The 23,834-nt window shown below is 39.6% G+C and overlaps 1 protein-coding gene and 1 long non-coding RNA gene across 11 annotated transcripts in view; one reads left to right on the top strand and one right to left on the bottom strand.

Annotated features, from left to right (window-relative positions):
* Positions 1-580: 580 nt before the first annotated feature.
* Positions 581-5,147, bottom strand: LOC128605433 (uncharacterized). Its single transcript, XR_008385554.1, has 5 exons — positions 4,663-5,147; positions 3,247-3,382; positions 3,071-3,153; positions 2,481-2,681; positions 581-1,470 (listed from the first exon to the last, which is right to left on the bottom strand). It is a non-coding gene; the product is annotated as an uncharacterized LOC128605433 (long non-coding RNA).
* A 132-nt stretch (positions 5,148-5,279) lies between these two features.
* Positions 5,280-23,834, top strand: part of cep170aa (centrosomal protein 170Aa) — a 58,444-nt gene continuing 39,889 nt past the window's right edge. For all 10 annotated transcript variants that reach the window (XM_053620841.1, XM_053620848.1, XM_053620847.1 and 7 more), the window contains exons 1-3: positions 5,280-5,405; positions 20,325-20,467; positions 22,877-22,966. In XM_053620841.1, the coding sequence (XP_053476816.1) occupies positions 20,363-20,467; positions 22,877-22,966 (195 nt within the window). In that variant the 5' untranslated portion in view covers positions 5,280-5,405; positions 20,325-20,362. The remainder of the gene's footprint in view (positions 5,406-20,324; positions 20,468-22,876; positions 22,967-23,834) is intronic.

Below are 23,834 nucleotides of genomic sequence, written 5' to 3'. Positions count from 1 at the left end.
AGTGCATGATTTTTGGGCAAAATGAGCGAGTTCCAAACAGATCTCCCTGGGACCGAGCACCAGGTAGCCCTGGTGGTTTCTTTAGAGCACCTTTGGAAGTGTCCAAAAGTATTTGGACATCCCTCATAGCAGGTATTGGGGGACATGCCTCACAGCTGAAACATGGTGTTATCTTTTATTATGGTGTAAAGAACACCCTAGTAGTTTTTTAGAGCACATGTGGAAGTGTCCAGGACCACACAGCTGAAACATGGTGTTATCTTTTATTACAGTGTATAATACACCCAAGTAGTTTTTAGAGCACATGTGGAAGTGTCCAAAAGTATTGGAACATCCCTCATAGCATGCATTGGGAGAGCCCTCATTGCAGTAACACACAGCTTAAACGTGGTGTTATCTTTTATTATGGTATATAGTACACCCTAGTAGTTTTTTTTAAGAGCACATGTGAAGGTGGCCAAAAGTACTGGAACATCCCTTATAGAGCAGGACCACACAGTTTAAACATGGTATTATCTTTTATTATGGTATATAGTACACCCTAGTAGTTTTTTAAGAGCACATGTGGAGGTGTCCAAAAGTACTGGAACATCCCTTATAGAGCAGGACCACACAGCTTAAACATGGTGTTATCTTTTATTATGGTATATAGTACACCCTAATAGTTTTTTAGAGCACATGTGGAGGTATCCAAAAGTCCACCTTTATAAAATCATAAAATAAATAATTTAAATAAAAAAATATATGTAAACACTTTTATAATAATATAATAATTCCAATTACATTACATATAGTAAATATATATTAACATTTATAATGTAGATTCCACAATTGTCCACAGGATGGCAGTCCAGTCTGCAGGCCTTTAGGTTTTAACTTAAGCTGGGGAGCACATCATTGCTGATAAGCTTTCTCCACTTTGGATGGGCATAGAGACACCATTCAAAAAGTTCCTGAAACTAGAGAAAATGGGCTTTCCAACCACCTCAGACATGTCCAGTTTATCACATGAAATGCATTTAAAATGCAGGCGTCATATGGCCTCTATGCTCTTTGCTGGCTCTTAGCTGAGATTTTCACACTAAGCAGACCTATCATCCCCCAGCACAGGGGCTAAATATATTGTTCTCCTTAATGGCTTTCTTTTGCTGACTGCTTCAAAATGTGAAATAGTAAATCCATCCATCTTCTACCACTTACTCCTTTTCAGGGTCACAGGGAACCTGGAGCCTATCCCAGGGAGCATCGGGCACGAGGTGGGGTACACCCTGGACAGGGTGCCAGTCCATCGCAGGGCACACTCACATACACATTCACAAACCCATTCATACACTATGGACAATTTAGACACACCAATCAGCCTACCATGCATGTCTTTGGACTGGGGGAGGAAACTGGAGTACCCGCCGCACGGGGAGAACATGCAAACTCCGCACACACATGGCCCCGGCAGGACTCGAACCCTGGACCCTGGAGGTGTGAGACAAACATAAATAGTAAATCAACAATATTATAATAACTTAATAATATAGACATTGTGTGTCACTATATATAGTCACTGTTAATTTTAAACACGTTTACAGTGTTTAGATACATTTACATCCACTGCTAATAATCTGTTCATCTGTACTTAGGATTTAAAGAGGTAAAAGATTCCTGAAACTAGAGAAAATCCAACCATCCCAGACATGTCTAGTTTATCACATGAATTGCATTTAAAATGTAGGTGTCATTTGGCCTCTATGCTCTTTGCTGGCTCTTAGCTAAGATTTTCACACTACCCAGACCCATCCCCCAGCACATGGGCTAAATCCATTGTCCTCTTTAATGGCTGAATGAAGAAAAAAAACTCCAACAAAACAAAGACAACGCTTAAACATCTAAAGAAATCAAAGGGAAAAGCGATCCCTTTCTTGGTTACTTTATGTATGTTTAATTTCGTGACCAATGATTTTTTGTTAAGACCATCAAAAGCTTAACATTTTGCCATTTTGTGGCCCGAATAAACAGAAACTTAACACAAATATAAAGTCACGACATTTACCGTCAACTACAGACACTGCATCCATTGATTCCACCATGTTTTCTTACTGACACGCCCCCAACTTGGACCCTCAGACCTGAATTTTCCGTCATAAATACGACTTTATGGTGGTGTTCATGTGGTTTCAACTCATAAATATGATCTTTAAATATGTAAATATACGTAAATATGAACGCGCCATTAGCCCGGGAGGGAGGGTAAGCTAAACGCTATTGACTATTTTAAAAAGTTGGACTTATTATGGTTTTTCAAATATGACCTTTTATGTTGTGTGTTATAGAGCTGTTTGTGAAAGTAAAATGTCGGCAAAGCGCACGACAAACGGAGTTATTGACTTCCAAAAAAGGAACCGATTCTGAACAGCTGAAACGAGTCGTTAGTGATTCCAGACTTACTTCCTGTACTAACCTACATAGGTTTGTAACAAAAAACCCACCTCTGGTCTTCATTAGCTGCTCGCTGAAAGACAGCTGAAACTTGTTATGATAGTAGGCGTTTCCTTTTCAACATGCTGACTGCGGTAGACCAGTCACAAAAGACAGGGGCATCTGACCAATCAGAGCAGAGTATGCTCTCAGAAAGGAGGAGTTTAGAATGAATCCTTTAGAACGGATCATTGAACGAGTCGTTTGTGACACTGGGGGAAAAAACGTTATGCTGCAAGTTAAATTAAGAGCACATTAAAGTGTTTTTTGACCTTGGATTCATGTAAATCTATTGTATGAGACCTTTTAAACAAAATTAGGCACGTTTCAAAACCGTAATAGGTGTGTTTTAAAAACTTTGTATATACATAAACACAATTATTATTATTACTTTATCGTTAGCTGTGCAGAATATTTTCTGATAAATGTAAGCCATCTAAAAGTCAAATCAGTACAAAATGATGTGTAATAATGAATTATCATATTGTTCTGATACATCCCTGTCATTTTAGACAAAACCATATGGATTCTAATTCCAGCGGTCGGGTTTAATCTTCCTCTCATGTTTGTTAACAACCCATATACACCTCATACACCTTACCTTTGGAACAGGTTTCCTTTTTGAAGGTGAAGGAGAGTTGACTTCTTTCGGTTGTTTCTGAAGCAATTAACGCAGCTGACTGACTGAAAAATTAAAAGCACAAACGATAAGTGCACTCTCCTTCCTCTTTATAGTAGGTCGGCACTGACCAAAATGTAAATTGTGCAGATTTGTACCTGCTTTCATCTGCTGTGTTAGTTGTCTCGAGCTCTCTGGTGGGCTGTGCTGACTGCTCGATTGCTCCAGTGCCTCAGCATTGGAGCTCTGGTTCACCAGCACGCTGCTTAGCTGCTGAATACTGCGGTTGGCCCGCTGAAACAATTTCATAATTAAAGTCTAAAAACCGACTAAACAGACTAAACTGATGTAGGTGGTATGGTGAATCTTGATACTTTCCAGATAAACACTTCATTCACTTCAATCCTCATCCACCTTGGATCAGTTTTTTTTTTGTTTTGTTTTGTTTTAAACATATTGGCTCCTCTCTTCCCATAAGTTTTAGCAATGTCGTGACTTTATATTTGTTTTAAGTTTCTGTTTATTCGGGCTAGACATACGATATACACTACAAAATGGCAAAATGTTAAGCTTTTAATGGTCTTAACAAAAAATCATTGGTCAGGAAATTAAACAAACATTAAGTAACCGAGAAATGGATCGCTTTTCCCTTTGATTTCTTTAGATGTTTAGGCCATGCCTTTGTTTTGTTGGATTTTTATTTTGTACGCGCAGACATGTGTTTGACTTCTACACCAAACATTTTAATCACCATCATGATTTTACCTTTGTGTACAAGAAGACTATTGTCACGTATCGAGGTTGAGGCAGAAGCAAGTGCAGATAATGAAATTTATTTAAACAAACGTACTATGAAACTAAGACAACTTGATATAACACTGTGGCATGAAACAAAAAACCGAGACATAAACGACAAGAGTCTAGGACAACGAAAGACCCGCAAACAGTGCAGACAATGACTATATATACAGGAGTGCTCATTAACAAAACGTGAATCAGGTGCAGGTGGTCATGTGACAGCTAGTGCAGTGCAGTGGCTGATGGGAACTGGAGTCCAGAGTTTCTTGATACATGACTATGGAACTATGGAAGTAAACCCCCCCCCCCCCCCCAATTTTCCATTTTGGGCTCATCCCATTGTTTTTGTTTTTTGCCAGGGGTGTAGATATTGCTATATAATAGCATCATGATACACTTTTTAAAGTAAGTAATTTTCGGCCGAATAATTTCGGTTGCCGAACATTCGGTGCATCCCTACAAATAATATTGGTTTTTGTTTGCAGAATAATATATATGCAGTGGTGAAGATGTATTTAAAGTATTGTGATATGATTGTTTTTGTTTGTTTGTTTAGCCATAACTAATCTGTCTCTGCCTAAGTAATGAACTAGCTGGAGATTTCAATAGCTTTGGGTATGATTGCACAGTTTGTGTTATGCTGTAAGTCACGTGATGAATTAAAACGATGGAAACAAAATATTATTTTTTAAAAATAATTTTTATACTAATACTAATGATAACACATCCGCAGAGATGCTGCAGTGATTATGGCTAGCTAACAAATCACTCATCACCTCTCAATTTCTCCTGATAAGTTCCTATCTCTTCATCTTCGTCGGAGTATAGCGAAGGCTTCATTTCAGCATTTATTTCAAGAGACAGTACGGTATTCTTTCCCTGTAGCCGTTTCAGTTTTCTAACACAGTCGATATGTTGATAACGAGCACAGCCGGTAACGGTTGAACCTGAAGAGCTCACTTCCGTAAACGTCGTGGTTGCAGCTGGGATATGTAGTCCTTTGTAGAAAGCGTCCTCGTGTTCACTAAACCGCGGTGGACAGAGTAAAAACTACAACATGGTGGAAATTTCAAGAGAGGTAGACTAATGTAAAAGTAAAAAAAAAAAATCTTATAGGCTGAACACTATACATATTATAAACACATTAAACGTATTCTTAATTACGGTAGGTAACTAATAATAATAATAATAATAATAATAATAATAATAATAATAATAAATTACTAGGACGTTGCCTAGCGTGCGTATGTGCTTCCGGGAGTTGGTAAGCCCCGCCCCCTGGTTACGCTGGCAGTGCGGACGCTGGCGCTGCGGATGATCTCCGCCCTCTCTCTCTCTCTCTCTCTCTCTCTCTCTCTCTCTGTGTCTCTCAGCCCGCCGTGTGTCGCCGCTGTTTGTTAGGAATAGCGTTATTCCTGAGCAACCAGAGACGCAGGAGCCACGCATTGGGCAGGGCACTGAAAAACCGTTTAACTGCTACACGTTAAAAAAAACCCCGCCTGTGCAGAATAGAAAAGGGGTAAGTTATATGTAACTAATATGTTCTATCGAAATTTATACAAATATATTATTTGTGGTGTTATTCAGCGATGCATTAGTAGCTGGGAGATATTTGCAGACCGCGAGCCTAGCTTATTGTTGGCATCTACATTATTCTTCTGGTTGTTTACACGGTGACCCGGGGCCGCGGTGTGAGCTTTCCTCTTCAGCGAGTCCTTTATCAGGCAAAGCTGACAGCTCAAATTGTCTTTCTTGACAGAACTGATGGTCGTAAAAACATGTTTCCACCGGCGTCTACTGCAAGTAGCATCCCAGCGTGTGTGTGTGTGTGTGTGTGTGCACTCAGCTATCCTGATGTTTTTTTTTAACGCATCAATAGCTTTCTAACATCATGAATCGATCGACAGTGTTGTTTTTTTGTTTGTTTGTTTTTTAAAGTGCACACATCTGAGCGATTATTTAAAGATCTCTGCAGACGCAGGCCTGACATATGCTTGGTCAGTTGAGAGGATTTCCGTTATTTCTTTCGGAGAAGGACGTTCATGATAAAGCATTAGAATCAGCGTCCCTTCATCTAATCCAGCTCCTCTTCCTAACATACACTCTCCTTTATTCTTCAGTAAGACTGGGTCTGCTTTATTTCTCTTTGCCTGGCTTTACAGAAATACAACTGAGCAGGTCTGAGGACTGAGTGATAGCGAGCATCTCATCTCTTTGTTTTGATTCTGTGCACACATCTGGTTCCCCACTGGGAAGCAGAGACACCTAACACAGGCCCAGTGCTCATTATCACGTCATTACGCATTATTACGTGTTAGTTACAGTCACATCTGTGTGCTGATCTGATAACAAAGCAAGCAGGCCATGATTTTACCCCAATTCCACCCCCCACGCACCCTCCTCAATATTGTTTCACTTCCACAAGGCTGGCTGTGGTATGTGATAACGGGGAATTCCAGGAGAACTGCATGGACCTTGGTGGGCTGTTCTAGGAAAATAATCAACCTTGGGGTGGTGTTAGACATTAAAGTATAAACACATGAAATCAAAATGGAAGTTTTGTGACTTTTAGTTCATCTTTATGTTAGCCTTAAGGTTATCTATAAGCTAGTGCGCGCCAAAACAATGACAAAATTCGCATTTAGAAGAGATATGCAGGGCGCATGGTGGCTTAGTGGTTAGCACGTTCGCCTACCACCTCCAGGGTTTCATAACGGTATTTAATCCTGGACGTCCACTTGTGAAACGAATTCCACTCAAATCAGGTTTCTGAAGACGATTTGCCGCACCGTCTTCATCAGTTCACGAGAACAAGTGGAACGTCAGCAGTATCTGAATAAACCTGGACGGGGTTTGTTGGTTGAAAGACAGCTGTGGGCGTGTGTCCTGCGAAGAGTGATCATTAAACACAGTCTTTTAAAGCACTTCACACATATCAAATTCCCGTTAAAATGAAGCACTTCTAGTGTCAAATGCATTACTTAATACTTAATAGCACTACATTCACAGGTTTCAGAAGGGGGCCGTGTAAAGAGTCATATTATGAATACCTTACACATTTTAATTTTGTGACAGGTTCTGCTAAGGCAGTTGACGCAAGGGGCTGATGCGTGATATTTTCAGGTGCCCGAAATTCCAACCGGCGCCTCTGACTGCATTTAACACAGTTAAAGTGTCCAGAACAGACAAAGAGCACACACAAAAAACACCTCTGCAGGTGGTTGCCTTATCTTTATAGGAAGCATCCACTTAGCATGTTAGCACAATTAGGGTATCTTATATTGTCGATTATGTGCACTGCTCTCTGTGCCCACTGTAATGGCCTTGGAGAATGCTAATTGGTTTTATTTGTACATGGCTAGAAAGACAACACAAACTCTTTAACTCTTAACTCTTTTGTAAAGTCTTTTATGATCTTATTGTCATACGATACAAAGTGCTGTTGGCCCGCAATGGGCTGCCCAATTTGCTCCATGCACCCATTTCGGGTTAAAATCAAATCAACTTTATTGAATTATCTCCTATATTGGTTATCAAATAAAATACTGTTTTGTTGGTTTATCCTCCAGGCCAAGAACAGACCAGCTGTGAAACAGTGACACGGCCTGAATGATGCAAAAATAATAGACCATGGGTGCGTCTGATTTCTGTCCCGTCCCATCTGGTCTGGGTGTTGCAGCTATTAGCGTGAATGTTTCCTCTGGTGTATTTGCAGTGGATTATTCCACCACACTCTGTTTAACAAAGCAGGATATAAAAAGACGGCTTTGCTCTTATAGAAAACAGCTTCTTATTTTATCACTAAAGTGATTCACTGAAAAGCATTTAAAGTAAGTCTAATGATATACAAAGTTCCCACAGTGATAATGTTGCTTACTATATAACAGATCCAGTCAGAGTTTGATTTTAATAACGTTGATTTTGAAAATGCAATCCTGCATCCAGAGCTGCAGTTTTTCCATTTTTACTGACAGAGCGCTCAGCCCTCAGCTTTTTATAAAGCAGCACGTATCCTCTCTGACCATTGAGCCCTATGTGATTCATAATTATGGAGGAGCATCACTTCCTCTACAGCATGATGACATGTGCATCTGTGCATTTCCTGGTGGTTTTATTCTTCTTCATCTAAAACTATATTCTTCAGTAACTACTATGAATTACAGTGGAGTGCAAAAGTCTGAGGCCACACTGAAAATCTGGGATTTTAAATTTTATTTCATTTAAAATTTCATTTAAATTTGAAAATATTTTTAAAAAGTAAATAAATGTTCATATTTAATATTCAAGATTCTGCACCATTTCTAGCAAATGTGTGATGTTGATCATGTTAACTGCTTTGAACAAAAGGTCAGATTTTCCTCATGTCTAATCTCTTCTATTGAAGCATGTGTCCAGACGACACTCTGATGTATTTGATCTAAAACGGATCTTAAGGTTTTGCACAAACGTGTGGAGTCCATGCTAGCTTGAGTGCATGCTGTCATTAAAGCAAAAAGGGGGCGTACCAAATACTAAGAAATTCATGTAAATATTTCAAAGATTCTATTTTCACTCATGCTGTTGTCAAGTTGTTTCACAAAAGTTTGTGGACAACTGACCATCACACTCATGTTTGCTTATTGAACATCCCATTCCAGATGTAGCCCCCCCCCCCACTCCAGTCTTGGCAAACCATGCCTTCATTGAGCTTGCTTTGTGTACAGGGGCATTGCCATGCTGGAGTATACCCTACAGTATGCAAAGGATACAGTGGTACTTTGATGGTTATTTTACTGATCTGATTATTTTCTTATCGTGAAACAGTTTTTAACTGGTCCATTCAGACTGAAAACAGCTGAGTGTTGTTTTATGATGGTGGGATCATGGGGCGCAGGGTTTATAACAGTACAATTCCTATTCATATGTGGCAGATTATTTTAAACCAGTAAATGATGTTATTTAATTTATATTTAAATACAGTGTTTTAAAGGATGCATAAGTGGTGCTAGTGTGGTGTTACTCATCCTTAGTCGGAGAGCTGGCAGGTCGATAAATGTGCTGTGCTGTTCTCAGGGTTATGTGGTATTTCTGCTCCAAATTTGTTTTCTCAGCTTATTCTGCTGTAATGGATCATCTCGGGTTTGAGAATCGCTGAGATTGTTTGTGTTTATTTTGTAACAGATTTGTGTAGGAAAAAATCCAAAGATGTGCAATAAAGCGTGTGTAGATTTAGGTAACGTTGATCATGATGTGTTGAAGACTCTTCTGATAAACAAATCGGTACCTTGTTTCACGGTATGTGTCGTTAAAATGAATTCTCCAAGCCTTTGTGTACCGACAAAGGCAGAAATCCTTGAACAGGTCAGCCATTGTTAACTGGTGACACCCAGTTTCCCCCAACAGACTATAAGCACAAAATCAAAATGCTTTGAATATCAATACATTATTTACATTTGGAACAGGGATGGAGCAATCTAAAAACTTCAGTACGTGTCATGAGACAGACAGATGGACGCAAATGTAGGTTTTCTATTTTTAATTTTAAACAAACCAACAATGTAATAAGCAGACCAATGGGCTGGGCAAATGCTCAGAAATGAGAGGCAGACAAATAGTCAGGTGATCTGACTATTAGTAAGTAGGCATAAACTGGACAAGGCTAAATCAGTAAATAATGAAGCAGGTTGGGGTCAAAACACAAGGACAAGCCAGACAGTGGGTAGAGAACACAAGCTTGGACTCGACTCACAGTGTAACATTGACTGTAGCATGGGTCAGAGCACAGGTAGTCAGAATTAAACATACATAATCCATATCAACGACGAGTACATGAGCAACGGTGAACACCAGGAAATATTGAGGCTGAAAACAAGGCTTGGAAGTGCATGATGTTAGTTGAGGAGATTTCACAAATAGGAACAGAAACAACTGAGCATAAATAGCCAAACTAATCAACTGAACTCAGGAACCAAAACAAAGGCGCATGGCCAAACATAAACATAAGCGAGGGGAATACGTGACATGTAGTCAAGTATATATTATTGAATGGGCCTGTCAGGCACAGCCCAGAGGCACAGTGAGTCAGGGGGCCCCAAATCTAGAGCCTCTACATAAAGTCGCTCTTATTTGGGTGGAGGTGGGGGGATGCCCAGGGCCTATTGTCTCATAATCCGTCCCTGCATGTAGTCAGACATAGATGTGACAGTATAATAACCATACAGCCAATTATCCATCCATCCATTTTCTGTACCGCTTATCCTACACAGGGTCGCGGGGAGCCTGGAGCCTATCCCAGGTGACTCAGAGCATAAGGCAGGGGACACCCTGGATGGGGTGCCAGCCCAATATAGGGCACAATCACACACGCACTCATTCACACACTACAATTTTGAGATGCCAATCATCCTACAACACATGTCTTTGGATTGGGGTAGGAAACCGGAATACCCAGAGGAAATCCCCGAAGCACAAGGAGAACATGCAAACTCCGTGCATGTGGGACGGAGGCGGGAATCGAACCACCATCCCCAACAATTTTTTCAGTATATTATGGCAGCTCACTGTCTTTGCACTTTTGATTTTGATTTTTTAAATAAAAGTAGTCAGACCTGACTAAAACAGTTAGATATTATATATGACTAAAAGTTATTTTTAACTCCTTCAATTAGAACTTGTTCTCATTAGCTCATATTATAGCAAGTCAGCTCGTTCATCTGAAAAATTGGTGAGCTAGCTAGCCAGTTAAAAACTGTATTTAGTGAGACCTTTTGATGTCTCAGCACCAGCGTGTATCCTCACACTTGCCTGAATAATCAAGTTTCAGCTTCTAACAAATGCCCTGTACTGTACATACCAGAAATCCTGGTGACAACCTCAGGTTCTACGTGTCTTTGTGGTTATTTTGATTTACGGCAATAAAAGATTACTTTTTCTTAAGTCATATCAGTCGTTTTGCCTGTTGAACAATTAGAGAGCATTGTTGGTACACGCCTGCTTTCAAGCGCACTTACAGAATGCTGCAAATTCCAAAATCGACATAAATAAAACTGATTAAACGTAGTGGGTAATGTAGTAGTTTTAAGAATTTCTTTCTAAAAATCTATACATTTGGTTGTTAATTGAAGTCAAATATTACGTTCATTTTACAGTACATTGAATTCTGTTTCTGTAAACAGCATTAATAAATATTAAAACTTTGTGCTAAATAATCTGTGCAAAAGAGACAGTAAGCTGTTGTTTATATAGCACACTATATAGTAGTTACAGTAATGATTACAGTCAAGTGTACAGGTTTGTAAATATTTAAATCATTCTCCAGTGTTAAGCGTTTACCGTTCAGAAGTTTATTATAACCATATAGAAACAAAATCTAGATTTTCATCTGTTCTTTGAAATTTAGATTATCCTTTAAACATCTGTTAGAAGATTTCAAGTGTACACAAAATATGGGCATAATGATTTGTGTGACTATCCCTGTTAACAAGATTCCATGATCGTATTATATTGTATTTAATAGAGAGAGCTTTTCACATCAGTAATGAAGTTAGATAAGAGGAATAACTAACATCACTATCCCAAGCAGTTATTTTACACGTCCAATTACTTAGTGAAGTGAGTGACACATGGCTCGGTCTTTCATAGTAGTAAAGCTCCCGTTTTATCCTTTTATCTAGCTTTCAGCCTTTTAGTCAGACATCTACTTAGCGATTGGCTCAACCTCTCCTTTATACTGTATACCTTCAGCATTAGTATATAAGAGATGTAGTTAAAATAAGATAAAGATCGTGCTGTGAGAGAACAGGGTGGGAATCAGATACAGAGCCGGTCTGGGAGAGCAGGAGAGCGTTTCTAAAAGTCGTGCACGGGGTTTCCTGGTGTAATCATCTGGTAAACATGTGGTAATGACTTGTTTAGAGAGAAAAGTGAGTTTCACTTGGCATTACTGCAGAACAGTGTAATGTGTTAGATGAAGCACAAGCCAAATGGTTGTTTAGATTTTGCGAAGCTGCTTGGAGATTAAATCCTGCCTGAAAAGTGATTCTGACAGAAGGAGTGAAGATAATCTTTTTATTTTATTTTCGTAGCAAGTGCAATGTTGTTGTCATGTAATGGAAGCTGAGACGGAAGCAAATGCAAGTATTACAGCTTTAATGAGCTATAACAGTCCAAAGCTCAAAAACGAGGAGAGGCAAAGGTCAAACAATCAAGCAAACAGACTAGAGCAGGTAAGGTAGATAATCACATTCAAGGGCAAAACAGAATCAAAAGCAGTAATATCAACACAGTAGAAAGGCTTGGTATGGACAGAGACTAGGGCAACTGAGCGTTTACTTCACAAAGGTGGAATGTGTGAGCAGTCTCTTTTAAAGCATGGTGTGATTGGGAACAGGTGCAGATAATTAGTATTCTGGACAAGGTGAAGTGTCTGTGTGTGTGTTTGGGCGCTGTAGTCCTCGTCAGCCATGTATGTAGTCTGCAGGTGCATTCTGGGAAATGGAGTCGCTGGTATTGTGTCATATCACAATATGATAGTTCTCATGTTTTGTAATTGTATTATATGTTTGCTTGCTTTTGCTTTCTGTTCCTGTTCTGTTAATATTATGACTTGCATCATATTAATCTTGCAATTAACATATAGCTATAACAACTCAATGAGAGTTGTTGAACTTTTTAGTTTCATTTACATGTTGGTCTATTTTACATTGGTTAACAGTTTACTACAATTACCCTCAATGCCGTTCAACTACCTGCTGATATAAGCACCAGTAGGAAGTAATCCTTGTTTCATAGATGCATGAATGGATGGATGGATGGATGGATGGATGAATGGATAGTGTACTTTATAGATCCCTGAGGGAAATTGTTTTGTCAAAGCAGTACACAATTACAGACACCAAAAACTAGCAAGACACACTCATATATCTGTAAGTCAATAAGTAAAGTGGATGCACACAGTATCATGTGGAATAAAGTGTCCAAGTAATTTAAAGGACAGTATATTAATAAATATAAAAAGAGAACAATAAAGATAAAAGTAGACAATCTGATGCAATGTAAACGTAGACAAAGTATAAATGTATAAACCTAGACGATCATCTCTATCTAAAGAGAGTGATGCAGCATCACTTTAGTCCTATAGGGTGTCCAGCTTTCTCACCTCTTCATCTGTGCACTCTTCAAACAGGTACAGGTTCCAAAGCTTGGACGTCCATGCTATTACTGGTGTCAACACAATTGTGCTTATCATGTTGAAATTCACTAACTAGCTGAGCCAAGTTTCTGTCATAACTGCTATGCATTCTGGAACATTCATTCCAGTGTTTGCTGTCGCCACTATTTCTACACTGGATTTCTCATGAATGTAGCATTGAACATGGCTGGACATCACTGTACACTGTTTTTACGAGCTAACAGTGGAGCCTGACCGTGCTGCCATTCTGAGAATGTTCACAGAACATTGTCCCAAAAGGTTTGAGGATCATCAAGGTGTGTTCTGGCAAAATTCAGACGAGCCTTAATGTTCTTCTGGGTTAGCAGAGGTTTTCACCTCGCCATGAACAGTGACCTTTATTGATGAAGTGAGGCCTATAGTTCCTCTGATGTTGTCCTTGGCTCTTTTGTGACTTCCTGGATGGTTAGTTGCTGTGTTCTTGGACGAATTTTGGAAGTTCGGCAACTTCTGGGAAGATTCACTACTATGCAGAGTTTATCCATTTGGAGATAATGGCTCTCACTGTGGTTCTTTGGAGTCCCAGAGCCTTTGAAATAGCCTTGTAACCCTTCCCAAACTGATATATTTCAATCACCTTCTTCCTCATCATTTCTGGAATTTCTTTTAATTTTGGCACAGTGGGTAAGACCTTTTAACCTTAAACTTTATACTGTTGAAAAAGTTCTATTTAAGTGTTGATTTGATTGAACAGGGTTTGCAGTAATCAGGCCTGGTTGTGTCTAGTCCAGCTGAAGCCCATTTTGAATGCAGTTTTATAGATTTGAGGAATTAGTAACTAATACATTTTCACACAGGCCCAGTTGGTATTGGATAACCTTTTTTCCTGTATGTTTGAGTTTGTTGATTTTTTCTCCTATTAAACGGCATTGTAAGTACACTAACAATACAATGTCCCCCTGTGATGTCCGAGCAGCACTGTACATCCACCGACTTCTCACAGGAATAGCAAAAATGCAGCATGAACCTATTACCTATCACAACAATTGTAAAAGTACATCACTAATATTTACATATACACATGTTTTTTAACATGTGTGTATGATGCGCAATCATGCAGTTTTGTGTTTCCATCTTTAAAGGAATTGCCTATGTTGAGGGCAACAGAGGATGGAAAAGTCTTTTGCAAGCGTCCTGGGTGAATGTATGTTCAAAACCCTAGGATGTATTTCTGTGTATTTTTGTCATCTCTCCTTTTTTAATTTTTCAAGTTAAAAGCTTTTGGTTGTCCTGCAGAACGGTTGGTTTACTGTAACCTGATACATGTCTTGCCTCTGTGATATTGAGCTCAAATAATTTTAATGAATATTCTCAGTAACAGAAGGAAAAGTGTCTTCTGAGTAGAACCATCTGTAAAATTTACGTACGTTAGTCAGTTCTTTCTTGAAGATTTCATTCGGCTGCACGCGAGTCATTTATTATAACATGCATAACGTCTACCCTGAGCTATGTTGATCCTTTAAGGGAGTTTGCTGATACAGGCTGGTATTCAGGGGATGTTAGCTGATCTTTGTAGAGATGGATAGTTCTTGCATCACGGTATGAGGTCATGGGGATGTGGACAGTCCCACAGCTGTTACATCACCTGGAGTGATTTCAGTTATGTGGGACTTTCTGAGGTTTCCATGTAGGAACAATGTAATTATATTATAATATTAGATTTAGAGAAAAGTAATTTTGAAACTGAATATTATTCTGTTACTTACGTTTGGAGAAGTAATACATATATAGTTTATTCTAACGTCTATAAAAGTAATTACGGTCAATCAAACTCACAATTTCCGGTCATATCATTCCACAAGACAGGTGAGTCAGTGTTCTTTGAGAAGTCGATAGTGACCGAGAGAGGAATCAGAGCAGATGGAAGGAAGCCTTCACCACACTTCCTGTTCCCCACAGAGTGCACGCAGTCTAAAACAATCTGACTGTTCAGGCTGTGAGAGGGGGAGGATGCACTCAGAGCCAGCATGGACGAATCACCCTTTCACTCACTGACAAAGCATGTTGCTCCATTGGCACAAACATGAAGAGCCTGTGGAAAGCATAGAAAAAAGAGTGTCAGACTTCTCAGTCATCATGCGTCTTTAAACATCACACGTAAAACCATCAGGGTCGGCGCTCTCTAGTTAAAAACTAACTCCTAAATCAGGTTGTAGAATAATAGCAAATGATTTTCTGGATTAGATGGGTTGTTTCAGAAGTGCATGTCTGCTAGAGCAGAGCTAGTTCATTCCAACATTTCCAGTGCCTAAAGCACTTTCATGTGTGTTTAAGGGAATCCTTGGTGTGGTACAGTACCATGAGTTGTCTGCCACGTTGCGCTTGTTCCCAAACTCCTGCAGGCGTTTGCCGCCTCTAATGATTTCCCTGTGGTTAGGCAGCTGAATCCTGGGCTTGAGACCTAGTCTTCATTATGCAGCTATTTCTTGCTGGCTCCGTTCGAAATATACGGCAAGGGATATTAACAGCCATGTCCTGCCAAACTCACAGTCCTCAAATCCTCAGGCATCAGATTTCTGTTCATGTGGACATACAGAATACATTCTTCTAAGGTCAAGGGCTTTAGGAGTGATTGAATATTTTTCAAGGCGCTTATTATATTCCAAACTGTCCAATCTTATATAAGTAGGTATCTAGCTTGTGATCGTTTTTGTGTTGTTGTGGTTGTGGTTGTCTGCCTCCAGTGTGAAAAAGTATTTGCCCCATCCTGATTTCTTCTGTTTTTGTGTATATCTCATACTGTTTTTGATACTCAAAATATATATATATATATATATAACAAAACAAATGCAACCTGAGTAAACAAAAGTTATTGAAGCAAAAAAAATTTAAGAGGACTTACTACACATAATCAAGTTCTGGTGAATTTCAACTTAGAGCGAACATTCTCCTTTAGGATCCACAGAACATTCTCTCAAATGGTTTGAGGATCATCAAGGTGTGTTTTGGCAAAGTCCAGACGAGCCTTAATGTTCTTCTGGGTTAGCAGTGGTTTTCGCCTCGCCACTTTTCCATGGATGCCATTTTTTCCCAATGTCTTTCTGATAGTGGAGTCATGAACAGTGACCTTTATTGATGCAAGAGAGGTCTGTAGGTCCTTTGCTGAAATGCTGAATGAGGACTCCTCTTCCTACATCAGTGTCGGACCTCACTAATGCTCTTGTGGCTAAATGGGTACAAATCCCCACAACCAGGCTCCAAATTGTAGGGGAAAACCTTCCCAGAAGAGTGGAGGTTATTATAACAGCAGAGGGGGATGTTCAAAAAAACACGTATGGCTGTGATGGTCAGGTGACCACATACTTTTGGCCATATAATGTGTAACAATTCTGTCATGATTGCATTTGCAATCAGTGGTCTGCATCAACCTCCACCCATACATTTCTGTTCTTGGCTCCGAGGTATCATGGGTACCCAGATTCACTACAGCAACTTGACAATAGCATATTCTCATTGATTTGTCATTACCACACTGGAAAAGGACTTATCTTAAATTTATTACTGAAAGCTCCTATGCACTTGCCCAATCCCTTGTTATGCTTGGCAGAAGTCCTAGGCTAAAAAGCATCAATTAACATAATTTTACTCAACAGTATCGAGAGCTAATGATCCATGACTCTGCATTATTATATAGAAAATAACCGAGTACTTGAATCCTTGTCTTTATCCTCTCCTGATTACTCTCTGTTGATGAAGCATATCATGCTTGTGCCCTTGACAAAAAGGCAGAAAGTCTTTGCCGAACATTTAAGCTATGAACTGTGTTGTAAAGACATTATTTGAGTCTGGATACTCTGGTGACAGTTATATCAACAGCCTACTAAACCTGCTTGTCCGCTGGACAAACGTGAATGAAAAACAGATACGTAATTTGCTTGTCCCAGGTTGCTGGATCTAGTGATTTGTCCACCTCTGCACTATATGACTCACACTTACACTCAGACTTACATTCGTTAAAGTAGCAGCATAATTGGAGGTCGAGTTTTGCAGAGGCGCAGATGTGAGGCTCGTAAATCAAAACGGTGCTCACCATGGAGTCAGATGTTGTCATAGAAATCCTCCATTAAGCTTTTCAAAGATTACCAAATGTTAATCAGTCATGGCTCCTTCAAAGTGCTGCATTGTATTTAGTGTGTGAAGGAGGGTGGGTGTTGTGGGGGTGCTGATGATCCTGATCCTTTATGAACAGCCTTGGGGGAATGATACTGGGTATAGTGGTTTTAACGTGGATCACGCGTGCACCATTTTCTGCAGGAACCTTCTATCCAAGCCTTGCAAGCACTAGGTTATTTGTTGGGGTGTAAATAAACAACAAAATTCAAATTCCATAGAACGATGATACAGTGGTGTCTTGACATGATACCTTCTGATACAGCAAAACAGAATCTGTTCATTTAACATAGCTAATTAAACATTAGCTCTCTGGCCAAGAGAGATACAGTGCACTGGTGTTCAAGGCTGCCATGTCTCAGGAAAACCCTCTGTCAGATATTGCACAAAAATTGCACCAATAGTAGCCCCGAAAAATTTGCTCATCTTCCTTTGCATTGGGAACAAGTTCACAATGCTGCACACACATATCTAATTTGTTGTTAAAACGAACCAAATTTGGCGTAAAACCCACAACCCTGCTGGCTTGACTCACAAGGGGGCGTGTCTGAAGCACAGGGCACTTTATTTCACATTCTGCTTTTAGTTAGTTGTGCGGTGAAATTCATGCAACTCTTTGTGTCTCAAACATGTTTTTCAAATCCTGCATTCTCCACTTTCCAAATATGAATTTCCTATTCGTTTACGTTTACGGCATTTGGTACACGCCCTTTTCCAGAGCGACTTACATTAATCTCATTTATACAGCTAAGCAGTTGAGGGATAAAGTGCCTTGAAACGCATAGAATTATTCGATGTGTTGACGTAATTTCCACTGAAACAGGATGTCAGGGCGGGACATATCTAGTGGCTCCTCCCCCCTTTTAAATAGCCGATATCGTTTAGCTTACCTCACAGACAGGAAACTTGCAACTGTTGGGGGCGGGACACTTCAGATTCTAGAGAGCATTTGATTGGACAGAAAATCGGATGAGAAGCTGAAGCACATGATGTGAACGAGGTCATCGGAATTGTTGATCCGTATTGGTGGTAGAGAGAGACTGTGAATGTTGAATGCATATATTTTCTAAATGTGAATTTTGTCACTGACTATGTTTACATGGACAGCAATAATCTAATTATTGACCTTATTCTGAATAAAACAATATTGTGATTAAGGTGTTTACATGAGTTGCTTTTAGAATATTCCTTTCATGTTCCTGTTTTACATGTTATAGAACATAGATCGATTAACCACACACGTCATTACGTCCCCACGGCACGCCGTCCGACGTCCCTCCAGAATTTCACGTATCAACATACAGTTGGTCTTCCTTATGGTACCGTATACAGTTTTGGATGTTTAATTTTTACTTTTATGAAAGCTTCAAGTGCAGTTAATTATTTGTCATGCTGTATGTGTAAATAGACGACTGCTTGAAGCCATGGGCTGCGTCCCGTGCATGTACATACATGACTTTCGCCTACTATATAATAGGTAATTATGTGGTTTGCCCTCTTGTTTGCCGACAAACGGTTGAGCTCTGCCGTGTGTGTACGTGTCCTGTCGCAAAATGCGGTGAAAACTCTCACACGACGTTAATAGTGTGATTAAGGTGTGTACATGTCTGTAACGCACTTCGATAATGCGACTAAAATAGGAATACTCCACATGTCTTAATTTGAGTCATGTTTACTTCGAATATGACTTTAGCCAGATTAAGGTAATAAAAATTGCTGTTTACATGGTAGTTTCTTAATCAGAGTATTGTCTTAATCGGGTTAATATCGGAATTATTGACCATGTAAATGTATTGACTGTTCAGGAGCACACTAGCTTATAGATAACCTTAAGGCTAACACATAGTCACAAAACTTCAGTTTTGATTGCTTGGGCACTTTTAGGGCCTTGCTCAAGGGCCCAGCAGTGACAGCTCGGCAGTGCTGGCATTTGAACTCACGACCTTCCGATTAGTATTCGCCATACTATGTTACTATAGTGATTACTATACTCCAGATTGAATCAGCCAGGAAATGCTGTCTTAAAGCAGAGAGCGAGAGAGAGAGAGAGAGAGCGTGCTAAAGAGTGTGTGTGTGTATGTGGGTGGTTGGGCTTAATAATAATGGCTTGTTAAAAACAGGAGTTTAGCCTTTAGCCTGTCATGATTTGAAATAAAGTGGAAGCTACTTTTTCAGAGCTGAGTTGAAATGTTTATCACACCTCAGGTAATATTTTTACAGCCCTGTTTATTAGACGTTCTGAATGAAGAGAAGTTTATGAATACTGACTCATGCATACCCAGCATTAGTAATTACACACACATAATTCTGTATGGGCATCCTGCCTCTTGGTTAAACGTGTTTGTTATGTGTGTGAAATTGTAGCTGTCAGACATGATTTTAGTTTAATTGTAGTTTAGTAGTTTGCTCGAGGGAAGAGCCATGGAGGTAACGTGAGGTCGTTTAGCTGGACACATTTCAGCTTTTGGTCAAGAAGCTGTGCGTACATATTTTCCATTTCACAGCTGTAGGCTTAGGCAGTTCATTGTGAACTCTTTTTCAGAAAAAACAGGGATGCTGGGAGGGCAGACGAGAAGCGTACATCACTTCCGGCAGCATCTGCTAGTGATCAGAGCGGGAGTAAAAGAGGGTGCTCAACTCTCTCTCTCTCTCTCTCACTCTCTCTCTCTCTCGCTTGCTCTTGCTTTGCTGCTAGAGAAAACACAGGAATGCTATGAATCTAACCGATCTCCCTGTCTGCCCGCCCACTCGGATTGTTTGAAATTTCAAACTTAAACAAGATTCTCTAGCATGCCAGTGATGAGCTGCTAATACAGAACCGTCCTAATGGTATAAACTCTGTTCCCGCTAAAACGATAGAGATTAACCGGAGGCACTGGAGGATCATATTCTTTAAAATCCCTGTGCAATCAAAATTGAAGTCTCGTGGCTTTTAGTATGAATATGTAGTATATAATATGATAAGCGTTAAGAATATCTATAAGCAATTAATAATGTAAGCAATTACATAAGACAAATGAATAAATTCTATTTCTTGGATCTCCACTCCAGATCTCAGAACTTTTGTAACTAACTAACTAACTAACTCTCTCTCTCTCTCTCTTTCTCTCTCTCTCTCAGGATGACGTAGGGGCTCAGGTCAGAGACAGAGAGCAGAGATGAGCCTGACATCTTGGTTCCTGGTGAGCAGTGGGGGTACACGCCACCGACTGCCCCGTGAGATGATTTTTGTGGGGCGTGATGACTGCGAGCTCATGCTGCAGGTTAGCTGATGCCTTCTGCCTTTTATTATTGCTTGATGTCTGTTTGTAATTCATAACTCTTAGTTCATAAGAACACCATACTCCATTATATTTCCTTACTACTAAAAAGCACAAGTGACTGAATTCATCCATTACAGCAGCTAGGTCACCAGGCTCCTGTGGACCCCTGTGGTATTTTAGCGTTATTTTTATTTATCACAGTTGGAATGGAAAGAGATGTGTCCATGAGTTATTCCTGCTGAGTAACCTGACTGGATCAGCATGACAGAGCAGCAGTCAGAGCATGTGTGGTCGTCACAGTGCTGTATTAATAGAAAGTGGGACAAACAACTCATGGGTTACTTTTAGATACTTTTCGAGGCCCTCTAGTATGAGTGGGTAAACTGCGACACTGTCAAAACACAGCAGAGGTGCGTGCCAATACTGTCATGTGGTTGAAGCAATGAAATCCAAATTCACAATCTGACAGATGACACATCACAGCGCTTACAGAGTACACCGAAATAAACAAAACAGTACAGCAACGCATCCAAAAGCAGTGATATTAACAGTAGGGCTGCAACTAACAATTAATTTCATAATCGATTGGTTGGCCGTTTATTTTTCGATTAATCGGAACTGCCATTTTTTTTCGTTTATTTAAAATAAAATCCCCAAACTGAGTGTTACAAATATAAACTTCAGAGTAAAACTTTACACAACTGTTTGTCCAATTATATAAGACTGAAAAGAACCCAATACACACAGACACACACCTGAATATTATATAATTCATTTAGTTTTATGTAGTTAATTCTGTGCTTTTTGTGCATCCATAAAAATAATGCATAAATACTTATATATAATATAATTAATATATATGTTTATATTATATAATGGTATTTATGCATTACTTTATATAAAAGGTAACATTGACTCTGGGTATCTGCTAAAGCTAGCGGCGTCATATTACCTGCGTATGACGTTATGCGCCGTCAACCAGGAAGCGGCTTATACTTCCAGTTAGTAAAAAAAAAACGCTAGTGTTGATATTACCTTTCTAAAATTCATACACTAGATGGTAGAGTACACAGTGCATAGTGTAAGTGTACAGTACTGAACTTGGGACATGACTTTAGTGTTTACTCTACAAAGCGTGTTTTCGGAACAGAAGTAACATAATGAGTAAATGTACCGCACGCAGACCGACTAATCGATAATGGGATTCGTTGACAACGATTTCCATAATCGATTATCGATTTTATCGATGAGTTGTTGCAGTTCTAATTAACATATATAATGGTTCATTTGGATAATTTGCTTACAAATACTGAGTTATACATTTTTAAAAACATTTTCATGAATTGCACTATGCAGTAATGTATTCTTGCACAGTATTTTCTTTTATTAGGAGACGATCCTGGCCCACAGCGCTCAAAACTGGCATCTTGAATTTCATTTTCTAACAGGTGGAAGGCCATAAGCAACGCTTTGTTTTGGCGGAATGTTTCTTTCCTATCTTAATGGCCTGGGGATGTTGGGGGGGGGGGGCACACCAACTGCCCACTCGTGATTATTTTGACTAAACTCTTAATATACTTGTCACATGGTTTAACCAAGAATAGGCTGGTTATACAGTATGTTGCTATTACACATAATATATCAAATAAATGCAGAATTACTTTTGCAGTAAGAGTGTTATTGAAGACTTTTTTCCATGACAGGCACTTGATGAATGTAAATTATCTGTCCTTGAAACAAGGTCAGTTATTGAATGCTTTTGTCTTGACTTTATATTCAGTTTTGTTTCAAGCTTTTTGGCAAATTTGGTCATTTGCCAATTCCCACACACAAGCTACTTCTCCTAGATGCTTACGATTGGCAAGTGTTGCTCTGATTGACAGGGGAAAGAGTCACACCGTTCGTCCCAACCAGAGAGCATGGCCAATTTTGTTCTCTTGGACTTTCAATAATGGATGGCTGTGGCATCTTCAGGATTGGCATCTTCTCCATCAGTGAACAGCTGATAACTTCTACAAAATAGACTTCATGTGAAAACTAGAATGAATTTCCTGGTTTCACAATTGCACTTTTCGACCATGTACACACAGTTATAGAAGGGAGTGATTTATAATCGCACTATCCGCTGTCACAGAGATCAGGATGGGTTCCTTATTGAGTCTGGTTCCTCTCAATGTTTCTTCCTCACGTAGTCTCAGGCAGGTTTTCCTCGCCACCGTCGCCTCTGGCTTGCTCATTAGGGATACATTTATACAGGGATTAGAATTGAATTGAAGTGAATTGATTCCAACTCATGAGCTTGGACGATAGGACGAAATGTTTTTCAGGAGCTTTTTTTGGAACAATTTAAATGTCAGATAAAAGACTACTTTACCTAATGTGTTTTCTCATGTCTTTTAATGTTTGTAGTCTCGTAGTGTGGACAAGCAGCACGCTGTGATCAACTATGAGCCAGCAAGCGATGAACACAAAGTGAAGGACTTGGGGAGCCTTAATGGGGTGAGTAAGATGCCACTAGTCAGTGATAATGAGCCCTTATGTTTTTATTCTATTAAAGCTACTGATTCAAACCCAGCTAAATTTCACTACACTATATTGTATCTCATCCCACAAAAGTATTTCTGATTGATTATTTGTTTTTGGTTTTTTTATATAAATCTCCAAAATACTCGTCAGGGTCTGGGTGAGGATTTGTGCGGTATAGGTCATGCGTCATGTGTTATTGTAAGCGTGTCCGCCTCTGTCTGCGGTCAGTAGAAGCATTTTGGTGTGACACAGTTCCTCAAACAGGAAGTGTGACTCACTGCTCTGCTTTGGAATTCCTCTTCCTGTCCAGTGTTTGTGGCAGGAAACACTACCGGACAAACGAATTTATGACCCCATAACAACCTTCTTTAGATGTAGTTCTGGTTTATGCTCTCTCTAAGGGTTCTACCTGTGTATTTATGTGAGACGGTTATTTGTTGAGTGATTCAAGCTTCTTTCAGTGAAGTGCGTTCAGCAAAGAATTGTGGACTTTTGATGTGGAAACTTCTAACTCATGTTGTCAGTGAAATCAGCCCGACGCAGCAGGATATTTAGCGCGCACACAGACACACATGCACATGCGCACACACAGAAGGGCTAAAGATTTTTATGAGGTCAGGCTCAACATGATGCCATGTTTCAATTTGAGCATGGCATGTACAAGGAGCAGCAGTTTGTAGTTGATTTTAAGAACCGCATTTTAAATCTCAGCAAACTCATCTCAGCATTACTTCTGTGTGAAGTTCAATAGTGGATTTGGTTGAACCTCAGATTAAAAAGGCAAAAGATCCAGCTTAATTCAATAAACAACAGTAGCATAATCCCTTTGCCGTTTTGTAGG

This window comes from Ictalurus furcatus, chromosome 3 (genome assembly GCF_023375685.1).
Source record: "Ictalurus furcatus strain D&B chromosome 3, Billie_1.0, whole genome shotgun sequence".
NCBI classification, from domain to species: Eukaryota; Metazoa; Chordata; class Actinopteri; order Siluriformes; family Ictaluridae; genus Ictalurus; species Ictalurus furcatus.
This window is presented reverse-complemented; position numbering and strand designations above follow the sequence as displayed.